The 18,725-nt window shown below is 38.8% G+C and overlaps 1 protein-coding gene and 1 long non-coding RNA gene across 5 annotated transcripts in view; one reads left to right on the top strand and one right to left on the bottom strand.

Annotated features, from left to right (window-relative positions):
• The first annotated feature begins 3,790 nt into the window (after positions 1–3,790).
• LOC106945017 (thrombospondin-2-like) overlaps positions 3,791–18,725 on the top strand; it is a 22,359-nt gene continuing 7,424 nt past the window's right edge. The window contains exons 1-20 of one of the 2 annotated variants that reach the window (XM_015028412.1): positions 3,791–4,132; positions 4,324–4,486; positions 4,628–4,693; positions 4,840–4,976; positions 5,804–5,995; positions 6,578–6,671; positions 6,755–6,916; positions 8,966–9,142; positions 9,219–9,392; positions 9,725–9,855; positions 11,221–11,355; positions 11,444–11,662; positions 11,743–11,850; positions 13,356–13,515; positions 14,295–14,413; positions 14,506–14,740; positions 16,152–16,379; positions 16,451–16,581; positions 16,920–17,060; positions 17,738–17,835. In XM_015028412.1, the coding sequence (XP_014883898.1) occupies positions 4,630–4,693; positions 4,840–4,976; positions 5,804–5,995; positions 6,578–6,671; positions 6,755–6,916; positions 8,966–9,142; positions 9,219–9,392; positions 9,725–9,855; positions 11,221–11,355; positions 11,444–11,662; positions 11,743–11,850; positions 13,356–13,515; positions 14,295–14,413; positions 14,506–14,740; positions 16,152–16,379; positions 16,451–16,581; positions 16,920–17,060; positions 17,738–17,835 (2,705 nt within the window). In that variant the 5' untranslated portion in view covers positions 3,791–4,132; positions 4,324–4,486; positions 4,628–4,629. Of the gene's footprint in view, positions 4,487–4,627; positions 4,694–4,839; positions 4,977–5,803; positions 5,996–6,577; positions 6,672–6,754; positions 6,917–8,965; positions 9,143–9,218; positions 9,393–9,724; positions 9,856–11,220; positions 11,356–11,443; positions 11,663–11,742; positions 11,851–13,355; positions 13,516–14,294; positions 14,414–14,505; positions 14,741–16,151; positions 16,380–16,450; positions 16,582–16,919; positions 17,061–17,737; positions 17,836–18,725 lie in introns of both variants that reach the window. The other variant, XM_015028413.1, reaches the window with a different exon arrangement.
• On the bottom strand, positions 4,877–15,672 carry LOC106945019 (uncharacterized). Of its 3 annotated transcripts, XR_001424467.1 has the most exons (5): positions 15,268–15,672; positions 11,513–11,628; positions 11,209–11,322; positions 5,891–6,067; positions 4,877–4,964 (listed from the first exon to the last, which is right to left on the bottom strand). It is a non-coding gene; the product is annotated as an uncharacterized LOC106945019 (long non-coding RNA). The 3 variants fall into 3 exon arrangements; XR_001424466.1 differs by lacking the exon at positions 11,209–11,322 and having other exon boundaries at positions 15,268–15,657; XR_001424468.1 differs by lacking the exon at positions 11,209–11,322 and having other exon boundaries at positions 15,190–15,277.

Genomic DNA, 18,725 nt, shown 5'->3' with positions numbered 1-18,725 from the left:
ATTTTTTTTTTAGTAGCAAAATGAAAAAAAAAAGACACATGGTTGTATTTTTTTTTTTTTTTTTTTTACAAATAAAACTCTGAAAAGTGTGGCATTTTCATCATTCTTTAGTCTACTTCCCCCAAATAAAATCTTTTCATGCCATTTGCAAAAATATGAGAAACTAGCTTCCTGTCACTTTACAGACATGTCCTGAAATCTGCAGTGTTAAAGTATGTAATTTCAATAAGATAGGTTAAAATTTGTTTCTATCTTGACAAAACTTAAAAAATGGTCAAAGTTAATATTTTTGCATTCCACTGCATTTGTGAAAATATGACCCAATTGTTTATACATAAATACAGATAGTATTTAAGCTTCTTTAAAAAACAAAAAAACAATTATGCAAATTGATAACGACTAAATTTTAACCTTATTGTCTTTAATTTCAGTAAGAAAGATATACCAGTATAGGTACAGCACAGGGTCCCAAAGGATTATTTGTATTAGTCAAATATCAGTATCAGTCATTGCTGAAAGCATAATCCAATAAACTCACATAAAATATAAACAGTGGTTGATAAAAAAAAAAAAGGTTCAATGAGACGACTGTGTTGTCATTGTGCCCTGGTTTAATTGGCTTATTACCGGTGTTACACACTTTAACTAGTGACAGTCCAGATCAAGACGATTGTAGGTCAAAAAGCTGAAAAACTAAAGCAAATGACTACAAGAAGACCCAGAATGCACCATTCAGGACTACAGAACCCAGCAGCAACATAGAAAGCTAATCCTCAATATATTGGGATGATCCGATAACTGGATTAATGCTCTCTCCTGTTCTACTGACCCATTAGCCCACTGTAACTGAGATAAACTGAGATGAGCGCTGCCTGTCTGTCTGTCTGTGTACATGACTAAAGGGCAGCACTTTCTTCTGGCACTACTGCTGCCAACCTCATCCCTTCTTGCTCCATTGTGCACTGTTCTATGAGAACAGCAATTTACTTTAAGCTCATTCAATTCTCCAACCACTACAAGTTTATAGCTATGTGGCAATTGAAGGATAAGTGTTTCTGCTCGCAAAGGCAGCTTAGGAGTGTGGTGGAAAAGCCCTTTCCGTTGTTTTTAGAGAAATGAGGCAATTGCTTTAGTTCTACTTTTTCTTAAGTACGTGGATTATCCGACTCTGACCGAGTCCCATGAGAAGTCCTCTTATTGCTTTAGCAGGATGACAGCGGAATGCGTAAGTCTGGGCGCCTCTTGTTCTCCAAATTTCTGCTGCTGTCAAAAGCAAAGGGATTTAAATCCAAAAGCCTGAAAGTAAAAGATCCTGGTCAAAACTTGTTTCATTTTTGTTTTATTATAGATTTAAAGTAGAGAAAAACAGGGTAAGTTTGGGAACTTTTGGAGTCATTCAGGAGTCAATAATGTGCCTTGTTGGATTCCTGTGTGCCTGCTGCTACTTGGTGCATTTTCTCTCTCTTTTATGCAGACGACTACCAGGTTTATTTTCCTCTGAGGCACACCGACTATTAACTGACTCAGCCTTGCCTTTCCTTGACTGCCTGGCTGACATCAGGAAATTTATGACACTGAATTATCTGAATTTTAAAGGCAACTAAAATGAAATCATGCTTTTAAGCATCAAGAGGATCTCATGTGTCGACACTTTTCCCCATGAGGAAACTTTAAGGCTTCAATTTGTAATTAGTTAGTGTTCAATCCTGCTTACAACTCGTACAAAATGCAGCCAGTGAGACGTTTCTCCTGCTGCAAAATTAACTTTAAATCAGGAGGAATAGCATCCAATACAAGCAACAAAGTGTACAGGGCAATATTTTAATGAGACAAAAATGGTGGGAGGAACTGGGGAAACAACAATAGTTACAAAAGTGACAAGAAAAAGTTGAGGTTAATTAACATTACTTAATTTTGTTGCTTCGTTCTTGTCCCTATGCAATTTAACTATTACTTACAGGGCTTGTATTTTTTTTTTTCAGGTTTTCAGTATTTGGGTGTTGTATTTTTTTCAGTTGTTTTTCTTTATTTGCGAAGACAAGTAATCACAAAATGCTTAAATCTCACAAATAATGTAATTTAATTTCACATTATTTTCTGAAAAACGTGTACCGATTTTTTTTTTATTTTTTTTTTTTTGCTCTAGCTTGCATTTAACGCAGTGGACTGTTATGAAATATGATGCATTATTGTCCCTGCTAAAACTACAGTAACTCCAAGTGACTTTCTGCTGGGGTATATTATTAACTGAAGTCATACTATAGCACTTCTTAGAAATACTGTGGTAGATATGAGGCTCTTATTGATGCAAAGTTTGCAGACATCATCCCACAGATATTTTATTGGCCCAAAGAAGTCAGGTACAGAACAACCAAAACAAAACAGTGACTGGCTGAAATGATCAGCACTCCAAATAAGTGATAAATTAGAGGGTACATTTGAGACAGTCCTGGCTGATGGGGCCCAAGACTCACTGGGTCTCCACATTTTCCCAGTTAATTATGTAATGAAGATGCCAAGTTCAAGAAAAAGTGACGGAAATTTTGACAGATCATACAGACTGGTGTTCCTTCCCATTAAACAAATATAAATCATGGGAAAAGCCTAGTGGTTATGTAAGGCACAACATCTAAAAAGTCTTTGAGCAATTTAAAAACAAAATTGCAAAACGGAAAAGGAAAATCTAGATATAATCGATATGAAAACACATATTCTGAGAAGTTCAAGTTAAAAAAACATCTCTTCTCACCAGCTGTTACGTATGAATGAATTGTGCTTTTGTCAGCTGTTGCAGCTTGAAGCAAACATCACACATCTGCACGCACACACAAAAAAAAGTTTCCAGCTGGATAATTACATAAATACACAGTGGACTCTCTCAAGAGGTGCAAGGTGGAGTTTCTGTTTTGATCCCAACATCAGATACACACATAAACTCACAGAATAACCGGAGTGAACACAATCCACAAACTGGGCAAATTTTACTTTATTTTCTGTCTTTGGTTTTAATGAAAGATTGAAAGCTTCAAAAATATTATCATGCCTCCGATTAAAATAATCTTAATTTGTACAGAAGATGCTCAAGTGTTTGCATGATGTGTTGTTTTTTTTCAGCATTGTGCTTTTGACTTTTTTTTTTTACATGTATGGAAAGATTAAAAATAACTGAAGCGCATAGAGAAATCTGAATCTGAATTTTGAAATTTTCAAGCTAACCTCTACACTCATTAATTTCCATGTTTCCTCTGTTTGGCTTTGTCGTTTCAAACAGACAAAACTCAGAACACCCTGTGCCTCTCATGCCATGTCAGTCCAAAAATGTCATGCTAGGCTTTGCCAGGCAATCTTGCCCAGGTTTTTGCCTTTTATGTCCCCTTAGGTCTTCTTACTTTAGGGGCTTTTTTTCTTTCCTCTATCCCAGAGCACAGACAGCACCTGCTTTCTGAGCCTCGTCTGTTGAGACGGCTCCAAGAAGAAACATGTTATCTGTTGCTGGACATCCTGTATTGAGATGTTTCTAGGTACCTGGGAGGAGAGGATTTTGCTGGAAATTACCGTGTGTGTGTGATTGTATGGGCCAGGCGCGTGCACACATCTGTGAGGCTCATTATTCCACAAGTGGAGTCTACGATGGAAAATCTGATTCGGGATGATGATGATGCCTTTTTGACTCAGCAGGGAGAGGACCAAACGCAGAGCGCGAGAGAGATCCCAGGGAAAGAAGATGTTTTTGAATTCCTTCAGCTTGGTTGTCTTTCCCTAACGATCCAAGGCACACTGCAGAAACACACACACACACACACACACACACACACACAGGCGCACAATAAAATACCAACATCACACATTTTGGTTTTTGCAAATGATTTCTGTTGATGCCAGTTTTCTCGCTCTAAAAATATGGGAAAATTTTTGAAGCCAATCAGCTTCTCTCTGTGCGTTTGTGTGTGCAAGTGTGTGTGTGTGCATAACTTTGAATGGCTTGAGTCGCAGTTTGGGGAGTGAGGAGTGTAAATGATGTGTCTGGGAAACCTGCATTCAGAGCTCAACACAGACGCAGCTCCCTCCATCCAGCTGGGTTTCTCTGAGATTTCTGGGAGATATGCAGCTCAGTTCTGTGCCAGACAGACAAGTAATATACGACCCCTGCTCGTGCCTCACACACACACACAGACACGCACACACACTAAAACAAATACATAACCACGGTAGTTTCTGAAGAAACTTTCTACAGAGCTGTTCACATGTTCTGCACTCAGGTTTCAGCCGACCGGATGCTACAGCGACAAATCACTGAACCAGTTTTTGCTGATGTTCTTCAAGGTGTGGATCTCAAGGTGAGAAGGACATAAGGAGATCAGGATTTAAGGAAAAAGGGAAGGAGACAGACATTCCATCACAGCCCCTGTGGAGCTCCGGTGGGGACGAGCCTACCATCTGCGATACACAATTGTGGAAAAAAGGCAGAGCTGCAAGGGATACGCAGGTATGCAAGGTTCATTTCCTCTTTGATATACATAGGTGTGTTTTTATTTTTTCTGGCGGGCAGCAGACATGCAAGCTGTCTGAAGTGATGCATGCATCTCGTTTTCTGTGGCGACTACAAGTATGATTCGTTTATGAACAGGAATGTGGCCTCTCAGAGACTTCCCCTGGCTTTTAATTCCCCTGTGTGCAGTGGCTGTGTGTGCAGGTAGACCACCCACACCCACACCCACACCCACACACACACACACACACACACACACACACACACACACATTCCCGGCTGCATTTAAATACAAGCACCAGTCCAGCTTTTCCAGTTCGTTTGCATCACCAGGAGATGCTGTTTTACAGGTGTAGATGGTGCGAAGGTGTACAATGGGTCAATGGAAACGTGTCACCATCCTTGTGATGAGCTGCTGGATTTGATCACTGAGATCCATGGTCTGCGGATCGTGACCAACAACCTGCTGGAAGATCTAGAGAGAGTAGTAAGATGCACACAACTAGATAGATGCTCACAGAAGCAGAACTGCTGAAATTTTTTATGTTGCACTATTTTATCAGTTTAAATTAGAAATTAAAAATTTCATTAGAACATAAAAAACATAGTACATAATTCAACAATGATCCTTTATTCTTCTAGAATTACCAACTTAAAAAATGCTAATACGTATCTTTGCATTTATGTTATTTTAATAATTATTAAATACACATATATTAACATGGTTAACAATAATGATTTCTTTGTTTTCAGCTATTCTTGCAGTTCAACTTCAAATGTTTTTGTTTTTTTTTTAAATATCTGGTAATTAAGTGAATGTCTGAAGTGAAAAAAGAATCAAGGGATCATTAAATGATCCAAAAATGTAGTTTAGTATACTTTAGAGTAGATATTTACTTTTGTCTGTACTTGTAAATCTTAAATAGATTGCAATTGCATAAGATGTTTTTTTATGATGTGGTTTGGGACAAAGACTGGAAATATAAGCAAAAAAAGAAAAAAAAAAGAAAAAGTTATATTTCTGTGCTCTTTAAGAGATTATATAAAAAGTTCCTTGTGTTAATAAAGAACCTTTAACATAAAAGCAGCTAATCTTTCAGGAGATTGACTAACTATAGTTTATGGTGAACTTCATAGTAGTTCAGAGGGAAAATAAAGGATAAAACATTCTCTTCTAATCATAAAATCTTGACTTATAGTATTTCCACAAGGCAGACCATTTGCTAATTCAACACTCCAGGAAATATCTTGCAACACCTTGATAATATTTTCCTTCCTTAGCATTTCTTGTATTTCATCTTTTTGTCCCGTCAGTCAAAAGAAAATGAGGGGATGCGAATATCCTTGGCTGAGCTGAGCAACGACAGCAGCACAGTCGGCGGAGACGAGGAGGACAACTACCTGGACAGGGACAGGGACGGGGAAGTGTGGTGCATGCAGGACGGACGAGTGTACGAGCAGGGAGATGTCTGGGAGGTTGACAGCTGCACCTCCTGTGCTTGCCAGGTCAGTGCTGAGCAAATGTGGAGTCATGACAACCTGAAATGTGAAATACAAGCCTCTGGTGGGATGAAGGGTCTGTCAGAAGCAGAACAGAAAGCAAGAGACAAACCAAAACATATATTTAATCACTTTTGATACTTTTTTAAAAAAGTGTTTAACTAAAGCTGCATTAAATTATTTAAAACAGATAAGGTTTCAAGCTCTTTTCCCCTGCTTTTAAGAGTTCACCTACATTTCGACATGAGAGATACCGATCTCCAAGTCTCAATCTTGAAAAAGAAGGAAAGAAGCATTTTATCTGGAAAGTCGTAACATAACTCAACTTTTGCTCAGTGGGGAAGTTTTAAATGTGTCCAGTGTGGTTACATTTATCTTAAGGAGACCCAGTCTTTGTTTTTCCTATTGCTTCACCCGCTTCCCTGAGTCTGTTTCTCTTTAGAAAATATCATTAGTTTAAGTCAAGAATGTGTTCAGGAAGAAGACAGGCTTATTCCTGACAGCATTTCATTCCTCTGGCGTGAATCGAAACATCTGGATCGAATAACATGATCTGTTTTCGCCCAATTTAAATTTATCACATTCCAGGATGGAAAAGTGGTGTGTAAGCAGGTGCTGTGCCCCCCAGTCTCCTGCATCAGTCCATCCTTCGTGGATGGAAAATGCTGCCTGGTATGTCTCGGTGAGTGGCATTAGATTCAATCATTTCTGCCAAGAAACCATTGGTGTGAAAAAATATTTAACTGCAGATTTCTCTCTGTGAAGAAGATGAAGACGGCTGGTCCCCGTGGTCTGAGTGGACCCACTGCTCCGTCACCTGTGGACGCGGAGGGCAGCAACGAGGTCGATCCTGCAACGGCATCAACGGCTGCGCCGGGCCCTCGCTTCAAACCCGCAGCTGCTCACTGATGAAGTGCGACCGCAAAGGTAAGGACATCAGCCTTACAAAAAAGAAATCTCTCTTTGCCTATAAGTTTCACTCGTATCGAGACGATCAGCAGCAAAACTCACAGCTGGAGACATATTTTTTTTTTCCCCAATCCAGTACTACTCCCTGACAGTCGCTTACTCAGAGTCTATCCCCACCGCTGTCATAAGCTGACCCTATGTGGATTTTATGCCTCATATACTGTCCGTCCTTTTGAACAAACATCAGGAACTTTCCTTCTCAGCATTCCCTGCCTGCCAGGTCTTTATTTGCCCTCTGAAGCATTGCCCCAGTCACAGCAAATGGTCTCAGCAGCTGGATAGCTGACGTGGAGGGATTTGATCCAGCCAGCTTGCCTGCACTTTGCAGCCAAATCCTCGTATTTGCACCGGTTAAGTTTGTTCACCGCATTTGCACTGATTTCCTGAGGGAGAGTAAGCTCACTTGTTTGGACCTTCTTGGTTGCTTGGGACTGCATCGCAACATCTGTCCTAAATTCTGTTTGTATGTTTTCTGGTGGGAAGATTCGACATCTGTCCAAATCAACTCATTTTTCATGACTTGCTTGTATTCACAAGAGATCTTGGACCTGATGCTACCCTCTGGCTGGTCTCTGCTGATCTTACAATGCTGTTTATGTAGTGGTGTTGGCCCCTAAGGTGTTATTAATTTCAGACATCCTGCATTCCTCCAGCAGTTCTAAGGTAAAATCTTGATAGTAGACTTACAAATGTAATATTTATTAGTTGAAACACAGCAGAAATAGCAATGATACTTGATATAGATCTCTTTTGGTCTTGAGAGACCTAAACGTTGGTGAGCCTGCCACACTGGACAACCACAACCTAATGATTTTCTCACACGTTTGATGAAAATGTTTTAGATGACCGAGGTAACAACCACCCAGCTGTAGATCTTGCTTTTAGGGGAGAGTTTTGCTAAATGTAACACTTTCTTCCATTTCTTGGCCGATAACATTTGAGTCCATCTACCGATTAGTTTTCCAACAATAATCCAGTGAAATAACTGTAAAACAATCTAACTGATATAAAAATGTAGATGATGGTAAATTATTAAATATTGACTTTACTGATAGCGAGACAAAACTCAGTTTGAAAAACCCAAAGCCCTCAGTTCTTCTGGTAATTTTGACTTTTCAATCCTCACCGATGATCATGAAACACGGATCATGACTTAAAGTGTGAGATCCTGGATAAAAGTGACTAAAATGAGCTTCCTCTGTAGGGTGGCTGGGCTAAGGCTTTGAGATAGGAGTAGGTGCTCCATCCTCACTCTTTCACACCCTCAATATCACAAGTAGCCAGTTGAAGTGGTTATGGATTTTTTTCAGGATGTCTTTGGGTACCTCCTTTTTGTACTTGAGTACAATACATGTCATGGCCATGCTTCTACCGCCTATGAGATGGTTCCAAAAAATGGGGAGGAACCACATAGTATCTTTAAACCAAAACAAATCTGGGAAAGAACCGCTTAAAAGCCATGCCAGTGGAGAAGTGGACTGACAGGAATGTTTTGAAACAGCTTGAAAACGTCATGGGTTAATGGGTTGTCTGATTTTGCCTCTTACTTATTTGTACTTCGATCCCCACTGATGACAGCAGATGGATGTCCAGCCAAATCAAGCATGTCTCCATTATCAACATACTACAGTTCAGAGCCCAGCAGTTCTACTGGTTGCAATAAAACACAACCACTCTTGTTTTCTCATTTTGGATGGTCTTTGACATAAACACCCCAGCTAGATCCGACACTTCGTGGCTTTCTGAGAGACCGGTAGATATCTTAGATAATTCATGATCCATATACAGACAATACGGTGACTGAGCCTTTGGAGTTGTTTAAATCTCTTCTTCAAAACCATTTCTTTCTTGATTCAAATAGAGTATGAAATCTTTATAAAAGTTGGTGGTCAATTTTCTTGTTAAATGTGCTGAAGTTGACCGCGACAAATCAGATCAAAGTGAGTTAAGTGATTAATTATTTCAGTGTTATTACTATCTAAATTTGTATAATTGTTTCATGTCTAGGACGCACAGATGGGAACTGGGGCCTTTGGTCTCCTTGGTCTGCATGCACAACCACATGTGGTGAAGGCGACATCACACGGGTCCGTATGTGCAACAATCCTCCACCATCGAAGGGGGCCAAGGGCTGCAAGGGAAACGCTAGAGAGACAAAACCATGCAACAACACAGTCTGCCCTGGTGAGCACACACACACGATTTCAATACAGGCCTGGATTACAAGTAAATTATGCATTTTCTGTTTCTGTGTTTGTAGTCGCAGGAGGCTGGACAGCCTGGAGCGAGTGGTCGCAATGCTCGACTTCCTGTGGTGGAGGCCTTATAAGCCGCCGGCGGGAGTGTTCGAACCCCGCCCCTCAGAACGGCGGGAAACCTTGTGCTGGGGAAGCTACAGACTATGAAGCATGTAACAAACAGCCATGCCCTGTTGGTAAATCAAACCCCAAGCAGTATATTTTTATGTTTTGTAAGGACCCCCTTGAAAATGAGATGATACAACTCAAGGGGTTGTCCTTAAAACAAATAAATAAATAATTTTTACTGTGAAGGGAAATATTATTTCTCAAGCAGACTAAACCTTAAAATTAATGGATAACTCCCTTTTTATTTTGGGAAACATATTTTAAATAATACTGGTTTAAATAAAATCCTGAGGTGTTTGTTCTGCTTTTATGTCACTAATGAGGTAGAGATGACAAAATAATTAAAATCCTAGAATATATTCCACTAACGCTATCCTTCCTTTGCTTAAATCTCTTTCAGATCTGTGTTTGCTTTCAAATCCATGTTTTCCTGGGGTGAAATGCACATCAATGAGTGACGGATCTTGGGAATGTGGAGATTGTCCTGTTGGTCTGAAGGGGAATGGCACACACTGCGAAGATGAAAATGAGGTAGACAAAAGACTAGATTTAATTTAATTAGCTTTAACTGGTTCTACTTAGATTTAGAGAAGTAACTGATCTGAGGAAAATATTTGGTCAGCCCTCTCTAATATCCCCTAAAGAGTTCTTGGCCTAATTTGGGGTCTTTGCTCTTTGGAGGAATACAGTCTGCAGGGGTTCCAGTCAGGAGCCACTGACAGCCAAAACATTTTCTTTAGTCTTCGAGTGCATTTTGAGGCAGCCCATACTCTCTCTTTTGCTATTGGCTGCAACACAAGCCCAAACCCTATGCTAAAAAGTTGGAGGTATCTTAAGGAAAGTCTGAACTGTTTTGCCGTGGACACTTACTTTCTCCCAAAGATTAACATTGAGCATGTTAGTTTGCTATAATCTTTTCTAAAATATATATTTCTTTCAGTTTCACTGCCTTTTCCATGGATTATCTTTATTTCAAAGTACTTTTCTGGAAGCACACGGTTGATGCCATGATGAAGTAATTTTCTTTAAACTGTCAAGTGTATTGAACAGCATTTAACAGTGAGCTTCTCTGTGCTACTGGCTGCATCACAAACTCAAGTCATCATTCTGCTAAGATAACAGTTGAAGCCATCTTAAAAATCTCTACTCTTAATGTAAACATGATCTTTCCCGCTGCAGCTTAGACCAAACTTATCAGTTTACCAAAATCTTAATCATATTATATATTTCTGCAGCTCTCGCTGCATTCTCTGGCATTGTGCACATTGATTTTTTTCTCTTTTTTCAGAGCACATTCTCTGTAAGAACAAGGTTGGAGGATTCTGATTATTTAAAGGGCCTTGACATTTGCATCTTTCATAGCAATGACTGCGGACGTAGCTCTGACAAGCTAATTAAAGTTTGAGACCTTGGCAACAGTATTCTGAAAGATCTAATTTCCAGGGGTATTGAACCTTTTTGAATAGTCATCTTTTCTATTTTTTCCCTGTTAGCATAATACAAGCATGCTATGATGAATTTAAAAATGCAGCCATCTTGATTTAACCTTTTTTCATGTGGAAGTTGTATATGGGCCATCAATATTAAGGAATGGTTGGTGGGTAAAGGTTTTTGCTTAAATAACTTTCATCTCTAATTAGGTGCTCTAAAGACATTTTGACTCTCACTATGACACAAATCAGCTTGATCACTAGTTTTAAAAACGTCTCAGTTTTTTTTTTTTTTTCTAAAAACCATATCATTTACCGTCCAGTTTACATTAGTCATTCAATGATACACTACTTTTGGTGACTCTATCAAATAAAATTCTGATCAAATACACTAAAGTTTATAATTGGAATGACACAAAAAGTGGAAAAAGTTCCAAGAGTATGATGTCTTTACCTGTGTCTGCAGTGTGAAGTGGCTGAGGTGTGTTTTACAAAATGCGTGAACACAGATCCTGGATTCTACTGCCTTCCTTGTCCTCCTCGATACAAAGGCAACCAGCTGTACGGCCTTGGATTGCAGGAAGCCATGAGAACCAGGCAGGTAAGTGGGATTTTAAAGTCTACCGTACTTTTTCTCCCCTTTAGCCACAACAAATACACAACAAAGACTTTTGGACTCCCAATTCTAGGTGTGTGAACCATATAATCCTTGCAAAGAAAACACACACACTTGCCACCAGTTTGCTGACTGCATATACCTGGGCCTGGCGTCAGAGGTCTTGTTTAAATGCTCGTGTGCTGTTGGCTTTGCTGGCGATGGCTCTGTGTGTGGTGAGGACTCTGATCTGGATGGTTGGCCCAATGAGAGTCTGCCCTGCAAGCAGAATGCCACATATCACTGTGAACAGGTGAGAGAACCACCAAAAAAACCCAAAAATACTCCTACAATTATGCTTTTTAATCATTAATCTGTTCTGATTGGCTGCAGGATAACTGCCCCATGCTGCCAAATTCTGGACAAGAAGACTTTGACAAGGATGGACATGGGGACGCCTGTGATCCTGATGATGACAATGACAACATCCTAGATGAGAGGGTGAGACTGTTTGGCAGCTTCCCAAGCAAACTGTTTTCATTCAGGGCTTGATTGCATTGCCAAGTAAATTTCGCCTCACTGTGCTGACATAGTTTACTTTAATTTAAACAAGACAGTGTGCATAGGGAAAAATTCACCCATATTTAGGTTTATCTAAAAAACTCTACCCAGAGTAAAAAGCACCCAATTCACAAAGACCTAGCGCTGTTTGTGACAGGCAGATTATGTGAAAAATTTATTTGTTTTTTGATAGGCGTTTATAGGCGTAAAAGCATTTTTTACACCCCTCATATTCAGTTTTGTTTGTACACTTTAATATCTTTGAAGTCAGAAAAAGTTGCCCCCACCCCTCAGTTTCAGCTTTGAGATGTTTGAGGGGTTTCCTGCATGTGCAGCCAGTTTCAAATCAGCACAAAGCATCTCAGTAGCATAAAGGTCTGGGCTTTGACTCAAGACTTTCCATTTCTTAGTTTTTATGCAACCTTTGGTGGGTTTTCGAGTATGTTTTTGTTCATTGTCACAATATAGGCCTCTTTTTATTTTATACAGATGGTTGCACATTTTCCTCAAGCACACTGTGGTACAGTGGAATTTATGGTTGATTTTATGATGATAAGGTGAAAAGATTCTGCTACACCAAAATGTCTCCAAACCATAAAACTTCTGCTGTAGGTCCTGTGAAGAAATGTTAGAGGAGTTTTGAAGACTTCTTTTAGCAAGCAACGGTCTACTTTCTATGGAGTGCTGGGGGTCACAAAATTAAATAAATAACTATAAAATGAAAGATACTTGTATGTCTTGTATTAATTAATTAAATGTATCATAAAAATATTTAAAACCCCAATAATTAATTAAATGTATCATGAAATTATTAAAAACATCAATCAATAACTAAATATGGAATTCAATAATTAAATGCACAATTAAACAATTAAATGTCCCATGAAATAAGAAAAAGTACCGTTTTAGATCATAAATTTAAGTGACCAAATGTCCTTTTGAAGAAAATATTTAAAAATATATTTAATTATTTAATTTCATTGCACCTGATATGATAAGTCTATGTGTAATTCCAGCAAATCACACTACTCCCACTGTTGCATTTTTCTATTACATTTTACAGAAAAGTTTAAAATCTGTTTTCCTGAGTCTTTATTGTTTATTGATGTTATTTATAACAAGATATTATAAAATAGCTGCCGATTTCTTGAATGTGGTGGACTTACTTGGCATGTTTGGATTACCAAACAATTAGAGCAATCTGCAGTATTGTCCCAAAAACTGGATCAAAATGTCAGCTAATACCACATGTTGAGGTCAGGACTAAGTTTTAACTTTTTTTTTGTTTTCTTGGTTACGTTACATTTTACATGCTCTGCCTTCTTCTGTTTTTATTTTGCATCTTTTTTTTCTTTCCTGTGTTTTTCTACACCTGTGCTCAGTTTTATTCAAAGCGTCTGAAGTTGTGCAAGTATAAGCATCTGAATGTGTTTTTTTTGGCAAAGGACAACTGCCCGCTGACGTACAACCCTCGGCAGTTTGACTCTGACGGGGACGGGGTCGGGGATTCCTGCGATAACTGTCCGTTTGACAGCAACCCGAAGCAGACCGACACCGATGGCAACGGAGAAGGAGATGCCTGCAGCATTGACATCGATGGAGATGGTAAAAGCTATAAAGTGGCTTAAAACCTGCAGGAACTTTCAATCAACCGTCAAGCTGCCTTCTGGCTTTTTGTAATGAAAGTCCAAACTTCTACATTTTGGGAGGGAGCAACTTTTAAAGCCGGAAAACTGTCTGAGTTATTGATTCCTGGGGACAGTGTGACTGGGAGTGAATGATTAGATTAATCAGACTATAAACAATTTCACTGTATAAGAAAGGGTATACTTCAATTCCAACTGAAAGACATTCAAGTTTAAAAAACCTATTAGGGTGTGAATAACAACATTTGTTTATGGAAAGCTTTCCATAAATGATAAATAAAAGGGACAAGGATAACATGTCAAATGAATGTTGGTGATGTAATGCTTCACAACTCAATTCAGCTTAACTGGGAGAAAAAACTACGACCTGCTACATGTAAAAAATAAACAGTCTGCTTGAAGCATTTAACAAAATCAAAATGATAAAATATTTGAGGATTTAATTATGTAAGTACAAATTGAAATAAAAACTATAGACAATATTTTGAGATTTAGGATGATACAGATAATTGTAAGTGGACCATGGTTGTTGGTGAACATACATTGTACAAAATACATTTATACCCACAAATGTGAGTATAAATCTATTGTCAAGTAAGACGAGCTAAAAACAAGATAATGGAACAAATGATGCTGTTTCAGCATCTTACCTTATAAGATGAACTGAGGTGAAGAAATAAAACTGGGGTGTAATAAATCTAAATTTGTCTTTTTACTGTTCCCCTAATTTTCCTATAGAGAAACTGAATGAGCGTGACAACTGTCCTTCCGTATACAACACTGACCAGAGGGACACCGATATGGATGGTGTTGGAGATCAGTGCGACAACTGTCCCCTTCTACACAACCCACTGCAGGTTCCTACCAACACACACACACACACAAATATTTATACACAAAAATCCCAGTGAATACAACCACTGTGTAAAAACTTTGGCTGGGCTTGTAGATTGACTCTGACAGTGACCTGGTGGGGGACTTGTGCGACAACAACGAGGACATCGATGAAGATGGACACCAAAACTCTCTGGACAACTGTCCCTACATTGCCAACAGCAACCAGGCCGACCATGACAAGGATGGAAAAGGAGATGCTTGCGACCATGACGATGACAATGACGGGATCCCCGATGACCGAGACAACTGCAGACTGGTTCCCAATAGAGATCAACTGGACTCCGATGGTTTGATTTTCCACAGTTTTAAGAGCCATTTAATTTACCAAAACAACACAAATTGTGGCAATGTTAATGTTAGCTTGTTTTCCATGACAGTGCTAGGGCTAGTATTTAACTATTGAATTGCTTCAGATACAACAAAGTGGGACTGAAGTAATGCTAATGTTGTGTCTCTTTACTAAGCTTCACATAGAGGCAGCCATTACTCACTCACTAAACAATACTGTTTCTCTGGTTCTTGCAATAACCCATAAAGAAATGTCAATTTTACAGATAAAGGGACCAAAAAATAATGTCCTTTGTGTGAGAACCGTCTCAGAATGTGCAAAACACAAGTGAACTCAACAGTCCCTCAGCTACAAAGTCGGACAGCATTAGCACTAAATAGCCCCCAGAAACATGTCCCGTTTTCTAAACAATACGAGTCGCAAACTGCATAACGTTACGTGACTCACCAGCTGACACTCGATTTAATTACCTCTTCAACTCTTAAAGATAGCTAATACATATGCATTGAAATATATTTAACTGACCTGTGATTAAACACCCACGTTGAGCTTCGTTTAGCATCTAAAAGGAAGGTTTATTCTTCTTCTGTGTCCTTCATCTTCTCTACTCCACGAATGCGACATGCGCCTCTAGCGGTGGTATGTAGAATCACACTGAATAACTGAAATAACAGTAAAGAACTTATCACAATGAGAAATTAAAGATAGAAAAGAAAAAATAATGTTGGGGTGCCTGTTTTTATACCTGGTGTTTTCGTTAGCAATAACGCTTCCCAGCCTCAAAGATTTGAAGCTCATCACCAGATAAATTCTTAAAATACCAGTGGAAATATGCACAAAATGGTCAGTGATTCTAGGAATTGCTTGGCTGTTCCAGTGTCAATAAAGATTTTTCCACTGAATATTAAGAAGAGTTCATGCATTTTTTTTTTGTAAAATATAAATCATAGCAAAAGAGTTGTTTTTGTTTTTGAAAGTTAATACTCATTTTACATTGCTTTATTATCTTTTGAGTATGTCTGTCAGGGGTGTGAATAATCAGGGCCTTAACTTTATGCATTTAGTAGGTATTTCCTGATGCCAAAAATAATTGAAAATAAAGTCTTCATAAATCCCAAACTACCTTTTAGTAAATACTTGTATTGTCCAGATCACTTTAAAAAGTTGTGAAATATATAGGAATCATATGCAAACAGCCACTGTTATCTTAAGGTTCTTACACTGGGACTGAGTGATAGGCAAATAATCAATAGAATCTCATTATGGGAGCATCTGTCAGATTCCAGGCTTTTTTCCAGGTAATCCTGACGCCCTCACAAGATGGTGCCCTGGGCAGTTTGGTTCAAGTTCCAAACTACATAACTTTATGAGTCAGTTCCTTTTTTCCCTCCCTGTGCACTGACTCTCAGGTGACGGCAGTGGAGACGCCTGCTTTGACGACTTTGACAACGACAGTATTCCAGATGCACTGGATCCCTGTCCTCTCAATCAGGATATTGGGGCGACAGACTTCAAGAAGTTTCAGGGCGTATTACTGGACCCCAAAGGCACCACGCAGTCTGACCCTTTGTGGGTGATTCGCAGTCAAGGGACAGAGCTGCTGCAGAAAGCCAACTCTGACCCTGGAATTGCTTTAGGTGAGTTACGAAAATAAGCAATAATTGCGATATGGCTTAGCAAGAAAGCTAATATATCTACATTTCAATAGGGTATGACAAGTTCAGCGCTGTGGACTTCAGTGTGACATTTTATGTGAATACCAACCGTGATGATGATTATGCAGGGATTGTGTTTGCTTATCAGTCCACTCGTCGGTTCTACGTTGTCATGTGGAAACAGGTGAGGCTTGTATGTCGATTTCAACAAAGAAACCTTTCACGGACACTACTGACGTCGCAGAAATATTTAATCAACAGCACCATGAAGCCTTAAATCAAAAACCACTCTTAAAATTATCTTCACAATTACCCCTTTAATTCAGTATTAACCTTCTATTTCTTTTTTATATTACAGCTTTCATTGGCAGAAAAAAAAAATGTCAGGGTTAACATTAGAAAAGACTTTATGCTCATCTTTTTTCTTTCTTTTTTTTTTTTTTATCAACCGCCCTCTCTCACAAACATATTGTTAATCAGCCTTTACTTGTCAGTTTATTATCATTCCTTCTTTGCGTGTAGGTGTCTCAGGGTTACTGGGAACAGAGGCCCTCCAAAGCTTTCGCCACAGCAGGATTGTCAATAAAACTGGTCCAATCCAGCACAGGACCAGGGGAGTACCTGCGTAACGCTCTGTGGCACACTGGAAACACAAGACACCAGGTAAAATATAACATTTTGAACAAACCTTTAAATAATAAAAAAATAAAATAAAATAAAAAAGGTCCAGTTCATGTCAAACAAGACGTTCAAGTATCTTGGTTCTTCAGTGATGGTAGAACAGAGCACTACATTGTCTGGAGTCTCATCCGCTGTAATTTGGAAGTGGTGTGGTATTCTGAAGATTGAGCTGAGCCAAAAAGAAAAAAACCTCTCGGCTTAATGGTCCATCTAAGTTCCGACCATCACTTATGACCACGAGATTCAGATCATGACGAGATCACAACAAGATCCCAAACAAAAGCAGCTGTGCTGAGCTTCCTCCCTACAGAGGCTGGCCTCACTCTGAGATGAGATGAAGAGCAATATTATCTGGGGGTTGTTGAAGTAAACCCAATGCTCCTCTCTATCGAAAGACATCAGTAGATCTGGATCAAGCATCTGATCAGGACTCTTAACAAAAGACTCCCCAGATTTCCCAGAAACCTCTCAATGGGAGAATACTTAAAATTTGACTTGGATAAATCATAGTTTTGAAATAACGTCATTAAAAAAAAAAAAAAAAAGTAGGGCTTTCTTGGGAAAACCAAGAGTTAATATTCTACTTGTGACTAAAGAGATTGTCTCTACCTTAAGTTTTAAAAACAAACTTTTGAGAACAAAAGTTGTGTCTGTTTCAGGTCAGAACATTGTGGCATGACCCCAATAAAATTGGCTGGAAGGACTTCACAGCCTATCGCATGCACCTTATACACCGACCCAAGACTGGGTTCATCAGGTACAGTAAAGGTTATCATGGGTTATTGATTTTTCAGTGAAACTGACCTTCAGCCCTCCAGCACTTATAATAAAAACCAAGCTGCCATGTGTGACTTGCTTATCTGGAAACCTTGCTAAATTGAATAGATTCTCCAGCTTGAAGTTATAGGAAATTCTTAACAGGACAACAGAGTTTTTAGATTTGGCACATTCAGTTCTAGATTTTTACTGTTCTTAGCCTTGGAAATATCATGCATCTCTCTAGGAGTTATTTTTATGATAACAGCGTAATCCACTTCTTCTGGTGCACTCGGTTCACCCCAACCTAAAACATCTGCTTCATCTTAGCTCTTCCTGTCATTAATGACTTTTGAAAAGCGTAAAAGACAAAATGAAAAACAACTCTGTGAAATGAGGTATCTGTGCTATGTGTTGTTTCTGTGCAGATGTTGAGATTATCAAAACCACAGAAACCGTTAGCTTTAGAAGGACAAAAATCTTTTCTGCTGCCATGTCTGCTTAATCAAATTTAAAGCAAACAATAAGCGCTTGTCATGCATTCTAGGTACTGAATGATTGTACTTGTACAAAGTGGCATTTTAAAAAGGTGAGGCTGAAAAGAAGCTTGTACTCCTTGATTTTAAGGCACCTATTTTGACTGACATTTCTGAATAAGTTCTTTTCTATTTTCTTTATAGATGTTTAGTACCTATAGCATCCAGAAAAAAAGAGTAACTTTTGCCAAATAGTCTACTTGATGTTGTACAGTTAGGAAAGTATATTGGATCATTGACATGCCTCGGTACACACTGTATTGGTGGCGATTGTAATAGTTGAATACACATCGAAATATTTTTTTTTCTTTGTTCAACAAATAACACGCAATTTGCCATTTGTTATGTATTAAAA

The sequence above is a fragment of the Poecilia latipinna genome, unplaced genomic scaffold (assembly GCF_001443285.1).
Source record: "Poecilia latipinna isolate Pla-1442-1.1 unplaced genomic scaffold, P_latipinna-1.0 Scaffold123, whole genome shotgun sequence".
Classification (NCBI taxonomy): Eukaryota; Metazoa; Chordata; class Actinopteri; order Cyprinodontiformes; family Poeciliidae; genus Poecilia; species Poecilia latipinna.
The sequence above is the reverse complement of the archived record's forward strand: the minus strand, read 5'-3'. Positions and strand labels throughout refer to the sequence as shown.